The following is a 22669-nucleotide window of genomic DNA, read 5'->3' as shown; positions in this document are numbered from 1 at the left end:
GGGGTCTATAGATCAAGTCCAGCTCGGTTTCATACATCTGCTCCATCCCCCACAGTTATCCCCAGTACTCTGCTCTCAACTCACCAGTGTCCGGCCATTTCCCCTAACAACTATCATAAACAACCCAATGACAGACAATATAGAGGCGGCGCAACCTTACCAATTACTGTTCCCAAACCTGAAATTTCCTTCGTCTCTCTCTGTCTCTATCACAACTTTGTCTCTGACAGTCGAGCTCTCCAGTGGGTGGGATGATGGACAGCATGTCTCAGAAATACCAACAGATCAACCAAGCTTTTGAGGAGCTTCGGCTGCTGACCCAGGACACAGAGAATGATCTGCGCAAGCTCCAGCACAACCAGGAGTACTTCATCATTCAGTATCAGGAAAGCCTCCGCATCCAGGGTGAGACCAGACTTGCATCTAGTTATTGTTGCTTAAAAGTAATGCAAATGTTTTGGCTGTGAGGAGACGGAAAATTAATCATCAGCAGTTTTCATAATTAGTTATTCGACAGTCATTCATCACACATGCCAAACAGTTTCTGGGTCAAGCTTTTCAGATGTGTGGATTTGTTGCTCTTCTGTTTTGTTTCATTCTGAATGTATTATGTTTAAAGTTTGGACTGTAGTTTGAATTTTTCACTATTTTTCTAACATTTTGTGAACTGAAAATCATTGATGAAATGAACCGATGAATGAGATTAATCACAAGTCAAAATCCTGACCGGTTTGGAGTGCAGCTCAATTGAACTGGAGTGTTCTCAGCTGTGAAGTTACAGTGCTGCTTTATGCTGGATCAAAGTTATAAATGGTTTGAATCTAGTATATGTCAGAGCTTTTAACTATCAAGGCTTGAGGTTGTTTAAAAAAGATCCTTCCACAGTTCTTATACATATCACAGCTGTCTGAAATATTCTGGATCCTGTAGATCAGTAATGGAAAACAAACACTTGGAGCTTCCATAACCCAGCAACCTTTGCATATACAGTACGTTGCATCATTAACCCAGCTGTTATGACATCTGTGTTATGCTAGAGGAGGTTATCATTATTCCTCTTGGGTATACATGTATGTACACTGTATGTGCACAGGTTAAAGATTTTCACCTCCTTTCTCTTCTCCTCCCTTCCTCTCTAACTCGCCCTCACCCCTCCCCCATTTGGATGGCAACAACCCCACCCCGCCTCAGCTCAGCTGACCAGCCTGGCCACGCTGCCCCCTGCTGACCGACAGCTACGGGAGCCCACCCTTCTCAGCAAGAGAGCCACTGTGGAGGCATGGCTGACCAGAGAGGCCAACACACTACAGAAATACAGACTGGTAAGATGTGAACATGCACACTCGAAAAAAACCTCCTGTATGTGTAAGTGCTAATGTGTGACTCCTCTTCTCTGTTTATGTGCAGGACCTGGCAGAGAAGCACCAGAAAACACTGCAGCTGTTGAGGAAGCAGCAGACCATCATTCTGGATGACGAGCTGATCCAGTGGAAGAGACGGCAACAGCTGGCAGGCAACGGGGGCCCGCCAGAGGGAGGCCTGGACATCCTGCAGTCCTGGTGAGTTCTCTTCCACCTCCCACCAGGATCACAGCCACTGGACTCCCTCACAAAACAAAGGGTCACAGGTTTACAAGCTTTTAATTGACTACTGCTGAGTTTATTTACAAAGTTTACTGGCTCCTAATAACAGAGACATAGGCAGACCAGTCTGACATGTCTCTTTTTCAGGCTTTTAATCCCTTATTTTTAGACTGGCTGTGTTCACTTTGCTTTTTTTGGAGAATCCAGTCAGGAATTTCATAGTTGTTTTAAACTGTCTGGTTTCAATTTTAATTGCTAATGTTCTGCTCTAATAGAATCTTCTGTAGTACAAATGTCTGTAAGCAATGTAGAAACATAATATCTCTGACCATGTCTGTGCTCAAGCCTAAATTCATACTTGAGTGTGTCTGTGTGTGTGCCAGGTGCGAGAAGCTGGCAGAAACTATCTGGCAAAACAGGCAGCAGATTCGGAGGGCAGAGCACCTCAGACAACAGCTGCCCATCCCCGGCCCTATTGAAGAGCTGCTCAATGAACTCAACAGTACTATCACAGATATCATCTCAGCATTGGTCACAAGGTGTGTGTATGTTTTTTTAGGTTCATTTAGACTTCTAAAGACTGAATCTTGTCTAAAAAAGCTGATTTAATGCAAATCAGGGGGTGTTATGTGCATTTAGGCATCGCTTTTTCCTGCACTCAGTATGGGCTTTTATGCAAGCCAATCCAACTTAAGCAACCAAAGTTTTTCTGTGATCAAAAGAGTTGGAAATGTAATCTCTCACTAAAATTCAGTTACGCAGGCATTCAGTTCGTCCAACTAATGATTTAATCCACTCGAGTGAAGCCATAAACTATAGAGAATATTTGTATTTTCTTATTTCTGTTCTTAGTCTGTGAGAAAGAAGGAACATCTGCCAAAATGAGGACATTTTACTTCAGATATAATCTTGTAAAAGTTAGGATAAAGTTGTAATCCTCAAAATTAGTGCCCTGGATTAATAGGAGACACCTGTGGTTACTGGGGTAAGAGCAAGTGCAGTTTAATCTTCGTCAGAAATACAACCGAGCAACAAGTATATCTGTTTACAGTGCTACCAAACAAACTCAAATTGTTTTCATAATAAAGTCTGTCAGTTTCAACTGTGAGTAGTTTTCCCATACAACAGCAGAGCCTAACAGCTCACTGTGGCTGCTCTGTTTTCATCCAGTACCCTCTGCAATATGCATAATTGTTATGATCTCTCTCTTGTTCTCTTGTTTTGTCGAGGCATTTCCTGTGGCTGAGCCACAATTAAAGCCACCCCCTGTTTCACATGTTAAATGTTTCTAATGAGATGCAGCAGTAGGAAATGTTCAGTTTGCATTAATGATAACGTAATTCAGCTCTGATTTGGTGTAAAGAGAGTGAACAGTACACAATGAGGCACTTATTAATGAGATAAAATTGTACTTGTGCATGTGAAGACAATTATCATCCAGCACAGGAATGGCGGACTCCGCCACCGACAGTCAAAACTACCATATAGACTATATTAAGTGAAATTGTGTGTCCTGTCTGCATGTGTTTTTTATGATCAATTCTTAATTTATTAAAGGGAGAGGATGCACCATTACAATTATAAGAGATGTAAAACAATGTGTAATACAACAGTTTCTTTTGCCCACCCCCTCCTCCCCACCCCACCCCCCTGCTACCCAGGAATCCCATGACCATTATAGACATAAACCAACAGCATTTAGACAAAGGAATTAGATTATTATGCCAATTTCTTTCATTAGCCATGATGGTAACGACAGATAGCCAAGAGAATAAATATGTATTTACATAAAGTAAACAAAGAATGTACATGTATGTATGATATATGTAATATTATGAACAAGTAAACAAACAGGAACAATATATGAAAACATATCTGAAAAAGATAATTAACCAATAATTTAATAGAACACTTACTTTCCCTCAAGTAGCTTTGATTAGCAGATAATATTTTGTGGTTTTGCATAATGTAATCAGACTGTAGAAAGCTCCTGCTGTATGATATCTCAGTAAAAAGAGAGCCGTTCCCTCACTGACAGTGCATGTGGTGTTTTCATGCTACCATTCTTTTAGCAGCTGTTAGACCAGCTAACAAGAGGCACTTATGATCTGTAGTTGGTTCCAAAGAGGAGTTGTCATTAATAATAGCAGGCACTGTGAGAGGGGTATGGCCCTCTCAGTAATATTAGATATGGTACTTGAGACATTTCCCAAAATCTAATAACCTGCAGACACTGTCAGACCATATGTCCGCATGTGTTTAAGTCTGAGCCCTGTGCTGAGCCAAAGCAAAAGTCCGTCTGATGCCTCTGGTCAACTAGAGATCACATTTAACACATTACATCATCCAGCTCTAGTCAAAGCCCATCAGTACAGAATGAGACATGAACAGAGGAGGAGAGAAGAAGCCCTGATGTGACAGAAGACTCATGTGATCCCAGGAGGGAGAAGAAGAAGGAGATGAGAGAGAGTCAGGACTGAGTGCAAATGTGCCCAGAGGCAACGGATAGAAGTCAAATACACCTAAATAGACCTGCAGAGACAAAGAGTATGCAGTGTGCAAGAGTTTAAAAGAAAGCAAGAGCACATGCAACTCGTTAGAGTACATTCTTTTTGGCCCTGAAGGCACATCTGCCAGGGTCTTTGAGCCCTCCAGCATCTCTGAACAGGAAGTAATCTGAAGTTTTTGACAGTATCCTCTCCCACTTTTCTTGAGGATTGTCCCTGCAGGGATCCATAACACATTGAGAAGCCATGTCTCTGTCACAGCAATTTCTGATTGGCCACAGACAAGCCTGAGCCCACACAGTAATGCACTGAGGCCCCAGGAGGTTTCAGGCTGAGAATGGGAGAGTGTTGTCCTCTCATCGCCACTTAGTTCAGCTACAGACCAGCGCCCTGTTCTAGTTATCCAGATTAAAATGTTGATAATTTCTACATAAGTCTGGATTTTATGGTCCTTTGAAGCTACCTTAATTTAGTCTAGAACTGTTGTCATAGCAACAAGTCATTAAGCCCAAACCTGCAAAAGGGCAGGCCTATTGACAGTGAGCTGGATCATGACCCAGATGTTACAGCAAACTACATACATTGAGTCATTTTCAAATGGCTTGCTCTCTTAGATTTATAATTTAAGTGTTGTGTGAATATAATTTTACAAGAGAAAATGCCAGTTACTGAGAAACCATTACTAAACTAAATTTTCATAATGCAAAGTTACCCATACATATACAGTATGTGATAAACTATAAACAAATTAAAGGTCTGCATACACACAAAAAGATTCACTCCAAATGTTTTTAATTTTTTGGCATTAATTAGACATTAAAATTAAAATTTGTTATCGGATGCTAAACTTTATTAAAGGGCTAGTGTGTAGGATTTAGTGGCATTTAGTGGTGAGGTTGTAGAACTAAAACTTCTCCTATTTACCATGGTAGATGAACTATGGTGGTCAATGCAAAAAGTGAATGGCTTTATCCAGAGCTAGTGTTTGGTTTGTCTAATCTAATCTGGGCTACTGTAGAAACAGCATGGCTAACGGCGTGGGAGAAGACCAGCTCCGTATGTAGATATACAGTTAAACACAACACCAAAGTGAAAACATGGTTCAGCACAATGTAGAACAAACTGACTGCCATGACAATGCACACGTTCATATGTAAAATGAGTCTTCTGTCTATGGATCTATTGCCCTAGTGCATGGTGGGAAGGTACCCAACACCTACCTCACTGTAATCACATAATCAGGAATCAGCCAATCATATGAATGCAGACCATGCTTTCAAGTGTCTTTTGGTCTCAACTCATTTTGCCATTATCTTAAATTAGTAATGCATTATTTACATTAACTTCGTCCATGAATAACAAATCAAACTGCTTTCAAAAAAATTAAATTAAGTAGATGAGAATAAGCAGGATTATTATAGCCTAGTAACAGCATGTTAGTCTGCATTAGCTAAACTACATTTAAAGAACAGGACCCAAAGGCTTATGTTCTCAAATCTGCAGATCAGTAGAGCTGAAAGTAACTTTTTGAAGCTATCACTGTAAACAGTTAGTTTGCATTCAGCATTTCAAACCCAAATCATTGCACTTTAAGTCTAATTAGCATGTTGATGGCATGTAAACCTAATGACAAAATGTGTTAACTTTGCGCTTGCATCAGTTTGCAGCCCTCTACAGCCCTACAGCCATAATTGAGATCCAGCTTTGTTGTTACATGCTGATGCTAATGCTGGTATAATACATTCAAACACAACTTTGCTCTGAAGATCCAAAAAATAACTCTTTTTTTTTTTTTTTTTTTTTTTTTACATGTTTTTGGCTTAATGCTTTTGGAGATTATGTGCAACAAATCTTTCCGACATATTGCACTTGGATTAACTGAGCCACCTAATCAGCTTTGTTCTGTCATTCAGTCTAACTCCTTTTTGTCTCCACAGCACCTTCATCATTGAAAAACAGCCTCCACAGGTGCTAAAAACCCAAACCAAGTTTGCCGCTACCATCCGCCTCCTAGTTGGGGGGAAATTGAATGTGCACATGAACCCCCCCCAGGTCAAAGCTACCATCATTAGCGAACAGCAAGCCAAGGCCCTGCTGAAGAACGAGAACACAAGGAAGTAAGTCCAGTGCCCCATAAATTTCAGTGTGGATTTGAATACAGAAAATGCCAGCAACAATTCCAAAAAACACAATTGGGTTTTTATGGAGGTTCAGATTTTAGCCATGTGGTTTATTTTGAATTTATACATAAAAATTATTTGTTTTAATGAGTTGCAAAGTATACACATTTTTTAGTATCCTGGTTTCATTTAGTGGGAACCCCACAGTGAGCTCCCACGGCGCCATTAAGATACAGATATTTAGTTTTCTACAGGGATTACTGGATCCCAGGATGAACTCTGGCCTAGTGTGTTTCCAGACCTCACCACAAAGACATGGCTGGAACTTTAACAATGCCTCAGAGGAATCTATGGTGTGGATGCAGAATCCACATTTAGCCTGTTCCCCAGCCTCGTTCTACATTCCTACTGACAAATAGAAACCTTCCAAGACTGTAGATCAGCCAGGCAGCCAGTGGCTATATGGGTGAGCAGTTCAACAGCTTAGCCATCATCTCCTGTTTCTCATCTAAACCCCAGTCCGCAGCCCAGAGACATCTGCCTGGTGTTTTGTTTGTCATGTAGTGAAGGTAGTGGTAGCTCAATCTTCCAGCTATAAAAAAAAGTGAGCATGAACATCATTCCTACACCTTGTGTGATTTTGACTCAGTTGCTGTCGTCCAAACGAGCATCATTTTGTCTTAATTTGTTCTGGGAAGAATATAATTCTCAGTACTTGAGTGTGTCAAGGCAGACGTTACAGCTAATTAACTCTCTCCCTGATTGTCTCTCTCTTTCAGTGACAGCAGTGGAGAAATTCTCAACAATAACTGTGTGATGGAGTACCACCAGACTACAGGCACTCTCAGCGCCCACTTCAGGAACATGGTAAGTGTTCCTAAAGTGAAGTTACTACATTGAGTTGACTATCTCAGTGTTCACAAATCTGTGGAAGAGCAGAGCTGACTCTGGCATGCAAGACATATTGTAGGTTGCTCTTTGGTGAGATGTGTTCAATCGCCATGTACATCAGTAGTATGGAAATCTGTGGCAAAAGTGGCTCTATGTTAGCTATGCCTCAAATAACATTTTCCTATAATAACTGTAAATATATATTTGGGGTGAAATAGTTTTACTTCTTGCTAAAGTGGTTCCAATTTTACTGGATTTTTAGATAAAAGTCATTATATTGAAATAACATTTAAAGGGCAGGTACATATGCTTTTTTTCTGTGTCTTTTAAATGGAAACTCCCACTCAGCCATCAGCAAAAAGTAGTGGTTTAGGCTAATGCTGATCCCCCCACTCCCCACACACACCTTTAGCTGACAGTGCAAGCATGAAGAGTGAGAAAAGTTTAACCTTTATTTAACCAGGTGAAGACACATTGAGATTAGATATAGTACTGCATTTGTATTGTATATTAGATCCATAGTTCATGTATTACCTACTGTAGATGCAGCTGGCATGCTCCCCAGTCTGGAAAAGGCAGACAGGAGGATATACAGTATATAGCCTACTGCAGATAGTTTGGTTCTGAAAGTCACACAGTAACACAAACTAACTAACCGATCAGCGGCTGTGGTAATTGGTAACTCCTTGTGTGTTCCCCCTTAAAAAAGGGAGCACCTATTAAAATCAACATCAGTTTAAGTGTACGTTATATTTAGATAATTTTACCTCTTTACCTTGCCATCAGACAGCCCTTTTTGAAGGGGGAACCAAATCCATTGTGCATGTTCTCCTTAAAGCCACCAGACTCCATTGACAGAAATAGCAATTTTACCTCACAGAACACAGGAGTTACTCGGTCATTTAGTTTGATCGTTATTGTGTGACTTTCAGAACCAAACTAACATGGCGTCCACAGCAGTACATGGGTTTATGTATATTGCAGCAACATAATGTAGAAACCCACATCAGGCCGTGTGGGAAAAAAGTTTTTAGAAGGGCTTGGGAAAATAGCATTTTGAGGCTAAAACATTCATATATTGACCAAAATCAGAATTTTCTGATTTTAATACACCAGGAACACTTAGAAAGGCCTCAAAAATAAGATAAATGAGCCCCCTTTGAATAAAATCTAAGGAGTTGAGCTGCACTTCAACACTCCTAATTGTCTAGTGACTGTGTGGTGTTGGTATAACAATGCAGTATGTATTGCACAAACTCATTGCAACTCAGTAGTGCTTTGGAGCATCAGTCTGCAGCTTCAGTGGAGTCTCTCTCTACATCACACGTTGTTAGCAACAATCCTCAGAGACATCCATAGACTATTAACATGTCAGCCCTGTAGTCTGACTCAAAGTTAATTATGCTTGCGTGCACTGTATGTATGATGTATGCAATGTCAGCCTATCTGTACCATATATGCACTACTGCTCATTCTTACACATTATCTTTCATGTAGTCTTTGAAGAGGATCAAGCGTTCGGACAGACGAGGAGCAGAATCTGTCACAGAAGAGAAGTTCACAATTCTGTTTGAGTCCCAGTTCAGTGTCGGAGGCAATGAGCTTGTCTTTCAAGTGAAGGTAAGAGGACACAGACAGAAGAGTTGGAAGAAAGGACTATATTATTTATATGGTTTAGATTTGCCATTTAAACCATTTACCATTCAAATACTACAAAAGTCATGTTGTTTCGCAGTATTTTTTGTCATTGCATTCATATAATGATGGTTTCCCCTCTTTTTCCAAACAGACGTTATCACTTCCGGTAGTGGTGATAGTTCATGGTAGCCAAGACAATAATGCCACAGCAACTGTGTTGTGGGACAACGCTTTTGCAGAGCCAGTGAGTAAATGTTCGTGTGTGTGTCTGTGTTCAAAATTTTATTTAGAGATGAATACATGGCAACTTTGGTAATTTTCAACCTGGACCCTATTTTCCCACATTTTTTGTGTCTAAGTGACTAATGGAGACAACAATTTTTGAAATTGCTCCAATAAGAGAGAGGACTGCAGCCAGTAGCTGCAAAATGAGCAGCAGTGTAACCACTTGGGGCATGTTGGCACTGTCAATGTGCATCCACTGAAAGTGTTTGTTTTGCCACTGACAGGCTGAAATTGTTATTATAAATTTCTGACTGCATTTAGGAAAGAACCCTGAGGCCTTGTTTCCACGGAGACGAGGCAATCAGAAGTCCATTCATTCCTATGAAAATCTCAGTTACATCCGATGTGCCCTGCGAAACTCCTCCCCTCTGTAATATTTCAGTTCTGAATTTGCTGCAAGTATATTTAAAAAATTGAAATTTTGCAGTGGATTTTGGAGCGACTGTATGACAGTTTGCTAGCTTAGCTAACAGGCTGCTAACTGGCTAACAGGCTAATTTCTTCAATTCAGTTGCCTGTGTTGATTGACAGTGAATTTGTATGATTAAAAAGAAGCTGATCTAGTTTTAACACATTGTGAATTTGAGTAATGTTATTCTGCTAAAATATGATAAATATTACATACAGTCAGATCATCATTATGACTCATTCAGCTGTTCATATGTCCTTTTGATTAAATATTTCACACAACATGCCACGTATTGAAATTCCTGTTTTTGTCCCGGAAATGTTCCAAGCATTCCAAACTACCGGATGGCAAAAAACGGACAAAATCAGCCTGTCCCCCATGGCTACAGGTAGTTTCTATCAAATTTCTAGCGGCATCATCCATATATTTTGCAGCTCTACGGGCACTATACATAAGTGGAAACGAGGCATCAGAGAAATAAAGAATTTTTCTTACCTTTCACTTGATCTGGTCTCTTTGTTATTGTATCTAACAACATCTCACTCAAGAAGTCTCATTCTGAAGTCAAAGAGTTTAGTTGTTGTAGGACAACAATGACAAAGAGACCGATTTAAGCAAAAAGTACAGAATTTGTTTTTCCTTTCCATAATGCTGACACCTAAAATAACAATCTGAGCCTGTCCACTTTTAGTGGACGTGCATTGACAGTGCGCAATTGCCTCTAGTGGTTACATTGCAGTCCGTTTCGCAGCTGCAGGGATGTGGCTTGGTACTGGACCAATTGTAAAAATGTTTTCCTCAGTTAGTCACTTAGACACAAAAACATGGGTAAAGGGGGTCCATGTTGAAAGACACCAAAGTTTCCCTTTAACCTTTAGTTGATTAAACAATTATAGAAATAATCAATAGTTGTTGCCCTTCATATAAAGATAAATGCATATGATAGTGATATTAATACTAATATCAATATCTGTACACTGTATGTTTTGTCTATCCACTTGAACTACTAACTACTTTATTTTCCTTTGATTTGGATCTGTTCACAAAAAAATGTAACCTTTGCAGAAACAATGATGCAATGTCAAGTCAAGTCAAGTTCAACTTTATTGTCATTTCCACATGCGGAGTACATGGGAATGCCTTCAGACATGTACAAGTACAAAAATATAAAGATAAAAAGATTTTTTTAAAAATAATTTATATATATACATATATACATATATATATATATACATCACACATATATATGCATTTATACATGTGTACATATATACATATACAGGTAAAGCGCACATGCAAAATGTAGAATATAAGAGATGTATAATATAAGAGAGGACAGTTCCAGCAGAGCCCTGGACAAAGAGGCATCTGGTATTTAAAGTGCATAGCGGAATGAATGACCAGTTAAATAAATATGAATATGAGTAGAAGTGTTACATTAGAATACTGGTGACTATTGGATAAGAAATAACACTACTAATCTAATAAAAACACTACTTCTCTGGAGTAGTTACAAGTGCTTTTGTAATGCTTCCGGCTTTCTTACAGTGCAGACGGTCTGCTGCTTGCGCTCCGCTTTGCTTACATTCTTTTGTGGATATACTTGTTTTTTTTCTGCTAAAAGCTACAGAAAGTAGATTCTGGATACTTATAAAGCATTGGGACTTTCATTTGTGAAAGATACAGAGGACTACTGCCATATTTTCACCACTTTTTCACCACTTTAGTACTGTGTGAGCAGGGCTGAGGCACAGTGCAAGCCTTTTGCTGTGTCTGTGACTGGAAACCTGTGATTAGGACAAGGACAAGATGGCAAAATCTATGAGCTGCACAGAGTGTGAGCGACTAACCGAGATGATAATGCAGCTTCAAAAGAAGAATGAAACGCTACAACAAATTCGTGAGAGTGAGCAATTCATTGACTCTGTGGCAGCTAACATACAAGGTGCTGATGGACAGACTGGTGTATATGGAAATACAACAAATGTGGAGCATACCATCGCTGACTTGGCTGACACAATCCCATGGATATGTCCTAACACCACTGGATCAGCTGCAGAGGCTCCCAAACTGGCCTTCCCTAATGACCCTTCCTACTGGCACAGGACTGGTGCTCGACCAAAAGCATCAACTCCAGCTAGGACTTGGTCTGATGTCACTAGACGCAAAGGCAAATCCAGCAGGAAATCAGTCAAGAGAGCCCCAACGCTCACCCCTCCACTTGAACTCTCTCTACACAACAGGTATGATGCACTGGCTCCAAATGAAATATGTGACAATACCAACTACACTGAACCCAGGCAGGCCAAGGCTATCCAAAATGCAAGCAATAGCCCCAAAACCACTGCTAGACCCAGGGCCAGAAAAAACTATGCTAACTCCACACCTGAGAAGCCAAGGGCCAGGAGAAGTATCGCTAACACCACACCTGATCAGCCAGATACCATCCTGATCGGAGACTCAATAACCAAGCATGTAAGAATGGCAAAGAATGAAAATCTAACAGTGTCTGACACGTCTGTCAGGGAGCTAACTGAGCTGTTGCCAGTGATCCTCTCTACACACCCCAGTAACATGAGGATCATCATCCATGCTGGGTCTTTTGACATTCTACGAGGAAAAACTGGCTCTGAGATCCTGAAAAAAGACTTTTCCCTACTCCTGGAGAAACTGAGTGACTGTCAGTCACAAAATGTGTTCATTTCTGGCCCCATTCCAACCCTGGGGAAAGGAATCAAGTCTTTTACCAGACTCTTTGCCCTGAATACATGGCTGACATCGGCATGCTTCACTCATGGGATAAGGTTTATTGACAATTTTAACATCTTTTGGAACTGTAAGGATCACTTTCAGCGTGATGGGATTCATCTGAACATCACTGGATGCAGACTACTCGGGGCCAACCTACGTCATGCTCTTGGAAGGCCATACCAAAACAAGAATGGACAGATAAGAGCCAAGGACAAGTACGTGGCACAGAGACAGACAGCCTGCATCTCTTCCCCTTCACCTGACCCTTTGCTCCACATCACCCAAGGCATTCAGAGGATGTCTCTGTCCCAGTCAGGGATCCAACAACCCCCCTCCTCCCCCCCAGCACCAGCACAACCAGTAAGGAGCCAACATCGACCCTCCCCACCACCACCACAATCACCACGGAGCCAGCGTCAACCCCCCCCCCCCCCCCCCCATTCACCAATCAAGGAGTTAGTTAATGCTGCCACACTAAAACTAAAACTAAAGCTCAGTCAAACTGATGAACTCTTAAATAGTAGCCCTAGACATCATCACTCAGGTGCCTGTCAGAGATGAGTCAGACCCCATGCCGCTTCCTTAAACATACCGGCAATCTTAAATAGCCGGTGGCATGGTCACATCTTGAAACTGAAAAGCATCAGCCAGAGTCATCTCCAAGGTCTGTCATTCCTGTTTTGACTAGCATCAGGAAAAACAATGTGTACTTGAAGCGCACAGCTACTCTATCTAATCTCTCCAGTTATGCGTCAGCCACAGACTGTGTCAGACAATGTTAGTACATTAAACTTAGCTTTATTAAATATCAGATCTCTGGCTGGCAAGTCACTATTAATTAATGATTTTATTATCAAGAGAAACCTTGATTTTATGTTTTTAACTGAAACTTGGTTAAATGAAAACAACAGTGCAGCAGTACTTATTGAATCAGCCCCCCCAAACTTCCATTTTAGCAGCTCAGTTAGAGAACTTAGGAAAAGAGGTGGAGTAGCCACTTTATTTAAGGATGTTTACCAGTGCAGTACAGTTGTCATATGGGAAGTTTGAGTCTTTTGAATATGTTGCACTGTAGTTGAGATCCTCCTGTCAAGCAGTATTAGTAACCATTTACAGGCCTCCAAAATATAGTGCACACTTTGTTGATGACTTTTCTAAACTATTGTCTGTTGTCTGTATTGATTTTGACTGTGTTGTTATAGTGGGTGATTTTAATATTCATATTGATAATCCCAAAGATGGCAGTGCGAAAGAACTTTTCTACATCCTGGACAACTTTGAACTTTCCCAGCATGTAACAGAGCCAACACACAATAAGGGACATATTTTAGATCTAATTATCTCCAAAGGGCTCAACATTTCTGAGGTTGTGGTGACTGATCATTACTGTGTTTTCTTTAAAATGGCCATCCCCGCTGACACCAGTAAAAGTACAACAGGGGTAATCAGAACACGCTATATCAACGAAAACACCTGTACACTATTCACCAAGGATTTCATACCCACACCAGCTGTGCCCTCAGTCTCTGTCAATGATCTGGTTCATAGTTTCAGCTCTAAAGCTATGAATATTATGGACAATATTGCCCCCATGAAGGTCAAAGTTGTCTCTGGTAATAAAAAACCACCATGGAGGAACGCCACACAGGTAAAAGCTCAAAAAAGAGAATGCAGAAAAGCAGAACGCAGGTGGCGAAAAACCAAACTCCAGGTTCATTATGACATCTATAAGGAAAGTCTGCACATCTATAGCTTGGAGCTAAAAAGGGCGCGGCAGTCCTTTTTCTCTGAGATTATCAACAAAAATAACAACAATGCACGGACTTTATTTACTGTTGTTGACAGACTGACAAACCCATCAGCGTCAGTCCCTCCTGAACTGCTATCCACCAAGGCATGCAATGACTTTGTTTCTTTTTTCACAGACAAGATTTCAAAGATAAGACAGACAGTCTGTAACTCCAACACAGTGGCTATTTCACCTGTGCCTCATAAGACTACTCCAGTTAATTTGGCACTTTTTCACCCATTAAATTATGCTACAGACATAGTTAGAAACCTTAGGTCCACTACCTGCTGCCTTGACACTCTGCCTACAAGCTTTTTTAAAGATGTTTTTAACTGCATAGCATCAGATATACTACAGATAGTGAACTGTTCTCTTCAGTCAGGCCTTTTTCCAATGGCCCTGAAAACTGCAGTCATTAAACCTCTCTTAAAAAAGCCTAATCTGGATGCCTCAGTAATAAATAACTACAGGCCCATATCAAACCTACCATTTTTAGGAAAGATCATTGAAAAGGTTGTTTTTCAGCAACTTAACACCTTCTTGGAGCAAAACAATTCCTTTGATGCCTTTCAGTCTGGATTTTGAGCACATCACAGGACTGAGACTGCACTTGTAAAAGTTTTAAATGACATTCATCTGAGCAGTGATGCATCAAAGATTTCGGTTCTGGTATTACTGGACCTAAGTGCTGCATTCGACACAGTTGACCATAACATACTGCTCGACAGACTAGAAAAGTTTGTGGGACTTTCTGGCACTGTGCTAAATTGGTTTAAATCTTATTTACAAGACAGGGATTTCTTTGTGTCACTTGGCAATGATGAATCTGTGCAAACAAAGATTACATGTGGAGTTCCTCAAGGGTCCATTCTTGGGCCTCTTCTGTTCAACATCTATATGCTCCCTCTTGCTCAGATTATGGAATATCATAACATCTCCTACCATACTTATGCAGATGACACACAACTTTACATAACAGTGTCACCAGATGACTACAGTCCCCTATATCTACTAAATAAGTGCATTGATGAAATCAATACCTGGATGTGCCAGAATTTTCTACAACTTAACACAGAAAAAACTGAGATAGTTGTTTTTGGTCCCAAAGAACAAAGATCAATAGTCAGTGCTCACCTTGACACCATGACACTAAAACCTACAAATCAAGCCAGAAATCTTGGTGTAGTTCTGGACTCAGACCTAAATTTCAATAGTCACATTAAGACAATTACTATATCAGCCTACTACCACCTTAAAAACATAGCAAGAATAAAAGAATTTCTGTCTAAACAAGATACAGAAAAACTTGTTCATGCTTTCATTTTCAGCAGGCTGGACTATTGTAACGGTGTCTTTACAGGCCTGAGTAAAAAATCAATCAGACAACTGCAGCTTGTCCAGAACGCTGCTGCCAGAGTCCTCACCAACACCAAGAGAGTGGAGCACATCACACCAGTGCTTAAATCACTGCACTGGCTTCCTGTGTGTCAAAGGATAGACTTTAAAATCTTGTTACTTGTCTATAAAGCACTAAATGGTCTCGGGCCTAAATACATCTCTGATATACTTGTTATGAAGCATCCAGACCCCTCAGATCATCTGGAACAGGTTTACTCAGTGTTCCCAGAATCAAAACCAAACAAGGTGAAGCAGCCTTTAGTTTCTATGCTCCCCGCCTGTGGAACAAACTTCCAGAATATCTAAGGTCAGCTGAAACTGTCAACTCATTTAAATCAGGGCTTAAAACATTACTATTTACTGCAGCTTACCAGTGAACTAGATATGTAACTTATTGTTAGGATAATCTGTAACTATTGTTTTTATATTTGTCTGCTGTTGCTTTTGCTTTATGTTTGCTTTTTAAATGCATTTTCTGCACTGTTTTTCTTGCTTTTAGCTTTTATTTTTAATGATCTATTGTTCCTTTAATGTTTTATCTTAACGTATTTCTCTTGTAAAGCACACTGAATTGCCTTGTGTATGAATGGTGCTATATAAATAAAATTGCCTTGCCTTGCCTTGCCTTTTGTTGATGTGCTCATGTTTGCACATTTTATATATGACCGTGTTTTGCATTCTGCCGCCACCCTTCTTTCATCTATAAAGCTCATGTAAATCCTCTGCATCCACAGGGACGGGTGCCTTTCCTCGTGCCAGATAAGGTGCTTTGGCCTCAGCTGTGTGATGCCATCAATATGAAGTACAAGGCTGAGGTGCAGAGTAACCGAGGCCTGTCTGAAGAGAACCTGGTCTTCCTGGCTCAAAAGGCCTTCAGCAGCTCTAGCAACAACCCCGACGACTACCGCAACATGACTATGACTTGGTCACAATTCAACAGGGTCAGCACCAGACTCTTTCCTTGTGATTCTCTCCCTTTTTTTACGCTATTATAGAGAAGATACTAATTATCTGATATCATCTGTGTTAATGTATGGAATTCACTCATAATTAGAGAAGGTTTTCTCCTCTTTGCATTTTAAAAATGCCTGCAGGCCAGTTTGCAGTAAGCCATTTCATTTGCATGCTTGTTCTCCATGGAGTGTAGTGCTTATTCATACATAGGAATATTTCGTGCTCCATTTGCAGTGCTCTACAGCCCTATTCTGTAATCGACTTGAGTGAGAGCGCCTCATTGGTGGCCAGGTCTTCATCTTAATGGGCCTGTTTGTCCACACAGTGAAAGGCTGGAGGCCTCATTTTCTGGCTCAAAGCAGCTGGCCATAGCAGAAAACACACTCACATTCACTACACACAATCACTCTCATTAGATTACAGGAACATCAAGTTTCAGCCGCCCCACGGACTGGTGTACGAGCTACACACATACACACAGTTTCACCCGCTCTTCTTTTTCTTCACACAACAACATACACGCACACAGTTGCACACTTGGTTAAATCATAAACAACTGGGATGAGGACATGTTGTTCTCTGTTGTATTTATGGATTGGCTGCACATGAGGGGAAGTGAAAACCTTTTTAAAGATGTACAGATCCAGTGTGCTTTTTTTAAATGTTTTTTTTTTTTTTCCCCCAAAAACATTTTGCATGCAGGAAAGCTTGCCAGTGAGGAACTTCACATTTTGGCAGTGGTTTGATGGTGTGATGGAACTCACAAAAAAGCATCTCAAACCACACTGGAATGATGGGTAAGGAAGCTGCAGAGGTTTTTGTTAGTTTCTTTTTTTTTTTATTGAAAAATGTGTCAGAACCAAATAGTGAAAACAATAGCTTTTGGTTCAATTTGGAAGCTGGACTGCATGTTCTGTAAAAGTAAATGTTTCCTGTCCTAGTTTTGTCAGTCTTTACAGCTTAGGGCATTAGTTCACTTTCATTATTTTCCATGGCAACTTGGGGAGCTGGACCTGCTCTCCTCAGTTAACTAGGATTTAAAAGAAGGAGAGTGAAGGTGCGGCAATGACAGTTTTAATTATCTCTCTTCTCTTTTTTTAGAGCCATATTGGGCTTTGTGAACAAGCAGCAGGCCCAGGACATGTTGATGTCCAAACCCAATGGTACTTTCCTTCTGCGCTTTAGTGACTCTGAGATTGGAGGAATTACAATCGCCTGGGTGGCAGAAAATCCTAACAAAGCAGGTATGACATATAAATGCATGTGACTGTCACAGGTACTGGTAAAATGTTTTATTATAAGGTCCAGGGGATTTAATTACAGCCAAGCCTTATTGATTTAGCAGCTACTAACCAGCCACAACATACACTGAATGCCTTGCTTTCCATCATCAAAAAAGGATGCAGGCTTTAGGTGAAGCATTGTGGGCTTAATGCACTTTCCGTGGTTGCTCCTCTCATTACCCTGCAACATCACTCATCCAGCTACATGGTTGGAGCCGGACCTCTGCGTCCTTCTTTTGTTTACTGTGCACTGAGCTCACTGTTGGTGTCAGTCTGTTGAGGTTAACAAATTTAAACTAAACCAAGGTACTTCAAGGATGTAGGCTGTCATTCATTCCCCCCCCAAGGGTCTCAGTGAAAAGCTGCCCTTTGCATTCATCTAAGACCGTCTTCTTGAAGATTGGCAACTGATCAAAAAGGACAAAATGTGACCGTGACAGTTATAACAAGGTTGAGATTGCATCATTTTCAGACTTTCAAAAATTAGCATGAATCAAGGCAGGAATTTAAGTCAGATGCATTTTAAATCTCCTGTGATCTTTTTCTAAAATTAAAGCTGCATTAATTTATTTTTCTGACCACTCGGGGTCAGAAAGACAACCTGCAACAGACTTCACCAGTTCGGCCAGACGCATAACTCCAAATGAATGATCATGTTGCACTCGCAGTCCACCCCAAGAAATCTTGAGTGTCAGACACTTATTTTCCTGCATTATGGTGAATTATTTTTGTGCACATTTTTGTTATTTTCTGCATCAATTTATGGTGGAAATGTCATGGTACTTCCTGATTCAACCATGTGTACTTGTTTTTTCTCCTTTCTGTTTAATGGCAGACTACAGCTATTGCACCTACTTTACCAGAGGCATTGTTGGATTTATGAGTCTCCTCGTCAGAATGAAAACCGTCTGCTGCTTTCATTTGGAGGGGACAAAAGCATGTTTTCTATGTATGCCTAGAAATCTATGCCTATGATGCTAGACATCTTAATGCATACTTTTCTTTCACCGGTCAATCCAGCACTAGTACCAGTCTCGCATAGCCAGATCTAGGTATCTCCACACTTTGTTGTAGTGCTGTGCCAGCGCTGGAGAAAGCGGAAAGCAAAAGTGAAACCTGAGGCAAGCAGCGGTGGTGGTCGAGGTGGAGGCCACATCCATAATTTTTCACTGAGGGAGGAAAAGCAGATCTACTTTTCAGATTTTTCTTCAACTTTTTATTTGAGAAAACCTTGTTGAACAAACATTGATCATTCCAGACTATTTTAAAATGTCTCTGGAGGGGGACTTATTAGTAACCAATCTGAGGTTTAAGTTGAATTGGTGTAGCCACTTTCACAACATAACTTCTGCTATCTGTCATCTACTGATTATATTACTCTAATTGCTGATGCTGTGGTGTGGGTGCTGTGTTTCTCCAGGTGAGAGAATGGTCTGGAACCTCATGCCCTATACAACCAAAGACTTTTCCATTCGCTCTCTGGCTGACCGCATCAGCGATCTCAATCACCTCCTGTTCCTCTACCCCGACAGACCCAAGGATGAGGTTTTCTCCAAATATTACACCCCACCACTCTGTAAGCAACATTCTGTTTGCACAGGCTTTCTGTTACTTTCAAAATTTAACATCACAGCTTCAAATCCTTCATAGTGAACGGACGTATTGATTGCTGTGTGGCGAATTCACTGAGCCGTCATTCTCTCTCTCCCTGTGCTTGTTTGTTTTAAAGCCAAAGCAGTGGATGGCTACGTGAAACCACAAATCAAACAAGTGGTGCCCGAGTAAGTACCCAGCTTCCTGTTTGCCTTCCTCCTCTTCGTCCATTCCTGCTCTTTCTCTCCTTTCTTTCCTCCTTGCCGCCCACCCGCCAGTTTTTCCTCTGTGGCAACATTTAGAGTTAACGCAAACTGGACCCTGAATTCAAATCAGCAATTAGCTAGCTGTTACAGTTAGAGGAGGCCAATCAAGGATGGTCAGGGTTCCTGAGCGAGCTTGTCTTCCACTCATCATTAGAGTTAGGCTTGTTAGTTAATGCGCCCCGCTTCCTGCCTGTTTTCACGGCTGGTTCGCCCGCAGCACAGAGAATGGCCATAATGATGTAGCGAGGCCTGGAAAACACGCTGATGGTAGTTGCTTAGGCAACTGCTGAACATAGACTCATAGGCTTTTATCTTGGGTTTGTGTGTGTGTGTGTGTGTGTGTGTGTGTGTGTGTGTGTGTGTGTGTGTGTGCAGGTTTACTACAGCTAATCCAGACCCAGCAAGTGGGAATCCAACCTATATGGATCACGGAGCCTCCCCGGCACCTGTCAATCACCCTCACGCCTACGGCATATACCCACCTATGTGAGTCAACAAGTCCTCTGAAGCTATGAGCTGCTCTGTGTGTGTGAGCGTGTGTGTGTGTGTGTGTGTGTGCGCGTGTGCATTTTGTGTGAGTAAAAAGTGTCTTGTTGCTCCTGCTTGTTTTTTTTTTATTTGGTGATGTGCTGCCAGCTTGTCTGAGTGCAGTTTGGCTCCACTCTGTGTTCTGTGGCAGGAGTGACTCTATGTTGGATGCCGACGGAGACTTCGACCTGGACGACACCATGGACGTGGCGAGGCATGTAGAGGAGCTCCTTCGGCGGCCCGTAGAGAGCCAGTGGGGCGGCCAACAGTCCTGACCCTTGACCTTTTAACCCGTGACAACACCAAACAAACCCTGCCTCCTAACTTGCCCCAACTTGCATTGATATTTCTCATGGTTTAATTCCATTCATTTCTCTTTTTTTTCAGATAGCTATAATGTGAAATGTTAATAATGGTTGTGATTTTTTTTTTCTGTTCAGCATGAGAGCATGCATGTCAGTGACTTCTCTTAGTTTTATTTGTGTCCATAAGTGTTTGTAAAACAGACTAGGTATAATGCAAAACCTACAATGTTACAGTATTGTGTAAAAGAAAAGAAAAGAAAAGAAAAGGTAATGTTCATCCACACTGTGCATGCATTTCCAAATGATTTTGAACAGATTTAAAAAAATATATGCTACTGTATGAAGTCATTTCAACATCTGAATGTTTTTATTTTGTTATATTTTCCGCTTTGTAAATGGGTTATCAGTATTTTGATAGTGACATTGAACTTGCCCTATGAGAAGAAAAAAGAAACTTTTATTGAAAAGTTTTGCTTTTGCTCTTAACAACATAATCTGAGTCATTGCTCTGCAGAGTTACAATTTTTTTCAAATCCATATACACTAAAGACAGAGTGACTCTGTTTTCTCTCTGCAACTGACAGCACACACATCAGCACACGGTACACACGCGCAAGTGTACGATGCATTTGTTCTGATTTGTTCACCAGCTGAAACCCGGGAGGGGGGGTTCATGCACCTCCCTCGCTCTCACAGGGCTATTTGTCTTCTGTTTGTACACAGAAATGCAAATCTAAGCATTTACCCAGCGCTGCCTGCTTGTCCTTTCAGCTCCCTCTGTTCCCCTCATCAACGCTACCTCGCATTATTCTACTGACAGTCGTAGTTACTATTGGATCTGTTGTTGTTTCTGCACCACATTTACACCAGTTGGTACGGCCATTGGGTTTTTGTTCTTGTGATTTGTGTTAATGTGTGTGAAGAAGATATCCTCGCTGCCCGACGGCTAACTCTGTTGGCTGTTTTATGCTTGAAACGTGAAGACATGAAGTGTCAATGTCCAGCCCCTCCTCTGCCTATCCGTCCACTTCTCCCTGTAGTTGTGTCATGACACTGTGGCAAAACCAGCGTGTGTAAGTCACTGTGTGACGTGACCTCACCAGCAGCTGAAGTTGCAAGGCATAGACAGATAGATGCAGGCTTTGAATGCTTGCCAGACTCACCAGCCACCAGGCCACATGTAGAACTCAAGGATGTAGTGCAATGTCTGTCACTGTGTGTCCCCTTTTTGCTACACATAAAAGATGAACATAAGTACATGAGTGTATTAGAAAAGGTTGAGACTTAATGGTCCTACTCCCGCCACTCACACACACACACACACTCACACACACACACACACACACTCACTCAACCACACAATGCTGAATAGTAGAAAATGTGTCAACAGCCTTGCACCTCAGGAATGAATCGCTTTGCTTAGCTGATGTATAAGCCAAATAGAAATTGATCAGTGTGTACAGAGTATATGAATTTATTTTCTCTATCATAATTCTATTTTATTATTGTTTCTCTGGCACTCCCCCTACTGAATGTAAACCCTCTGCATGACCCTGTTGAGGATATATGTAAAAATACCTCCTCAGTCCGAGTTTCAAGTCTTGTATCACTAGACACACCAGTTGATAAGTACGCAGAGCAACTGGAATTCAGAGAATTTAGGATGTACTTTTGTGTTTGTCTGACAGACATTACAGTATTAAAGATATTCCTTCGACTATCTTTTCATTTCTTCCGCAACTTTCTTTTTTTTTTTTTGTATTTTGCTTTCTTTCCTGTTTTTGAAATCTCAAGCTACATGGGCCGTCTTGTGATATATCCTTCATTACCATTATTCTCATCATTTCTAAAGCTTTGTTCCACTGTAGACTGTGTATTTTATTTTTCTTTTGATGATGTAGATGGCGTTGTGTGCTGTTCGATGTATGTACCATGTTTGTGGTTTGGGTTTATCAGGTTTTCCAAGAGAAACAGCTGTTGAGTTGAAAAGAGGAAAATAAAGTTTTATAAATAATTTTAACTCAACTTGTAGAAGTCAGAAGATTTTGATGTCACTACAAAATAAATGCTATTTTTTTTATGTGTGCAGTCGACACCATCGATTTAATCCCCGAGCAGCAGAGCCAGAAGTCCAGAGGCTCACCTGGATTCAGCAGGAATGTGCAGAGAAGTATTGTGTGTAACTGTGTCATACATAGTAAATGAGGGAATCTTTGTATAGGCATGAATATTTAGGTGCAACTGTCCAAGAGCTTCTATACACTGCTGCATCATTAATATACTGCATCATGTGAAATTAGTTTCTCAGCAGTCAAGGGCTAAAGGATTTTATGTTTAAATGTATAACAAACTTTTTTCTTTTTTTTTTT

At 40.9% G+C, this 22669-nt stretch overlaps 1 protein-coding gene across 2 annotated transcripts in view; it reads left to right on the top strand.

Moving 5' to 3' along the window:
• The window catches only part of stat5a (signal transducer and activator of transcription 5a), a 71933-nt gene extending 51367 nt beyond the window's left edge, over positions 1 to 20566 (top strand). For both annotated transcript variants that reach the window (XM_033645017.2, XM_033645018.2), the window contains 15 exons: positions 231 to 405; positions 1192 to 1322; positions 1408 to 1559; positions 1967 to 2122; positions 6028 to 6207; positions 6990 to 7077; positions 8599 to 8721; positions 8891 to 8983; positions 16106 to 16312; positions 17028 to 17122; positions 17427 to 17569; positions 19029 to 19184; positions 19338 to 19389; positions 19843 to 19953; positions 20147 to 20566. In XM_033645017.2, the coding sequence (XP_033500908.1) occupies positions 231 to 405; positions 1192 to 1322; positions 1408 to 1559; positions 1967 to 2122; positions 6028 to 6207; positions 6990 to 7077; positions 8599 to 8721; positions 8891 to 8983; positions 16106 to 16312; positions 17028 to 17122; positions 17427 to 17569; positions 19029 to 19184; positions 19338 to 19389; positions 19843 to 19953; positions 20147 to 20270 (1986 nt within the window). In that variant the 3' untranslated portion in view covers positions 20271 to 20566. The remainder of the gene's footprint in view (positions 1 to 230; positions 406 to 1191; positions 1323 to 1407; positions 1560 to 1966; positions 2123 to 6027; positions 6208 to 6989; positions 7078 to 8598; positions 8722 to 8890; positions 8984 to 16105; positions 16313 to 17027; positions 17123 to 17426; positions 17570 to 19028; positions 19185 to 19337; positions 19390 to 19842; positions 19954 to 20146) is intronic.
• The last annotated feature ends 2103 nt before the right edge of the window (positions 20567 to 22669 follow it).

Source organism: Epinephelus lanceolatus, chromosome 18, assembly GCF_041903045.1.
Source record: "Epinephelus lanceolatus isolate andai-2023 chromosome 18, ASM4190304v1, whole genome shotgun sequence".
Taxonomy (NCBI): Eukaryota; Metazoa; Chordata; class Actinopteri; order Perciformes; family Serranidae; genus Epinephelus; species Epinephelus lanceolatus.
This window is presented reverse-complemented; position numbering and strand designations above follow the sequence as displayed.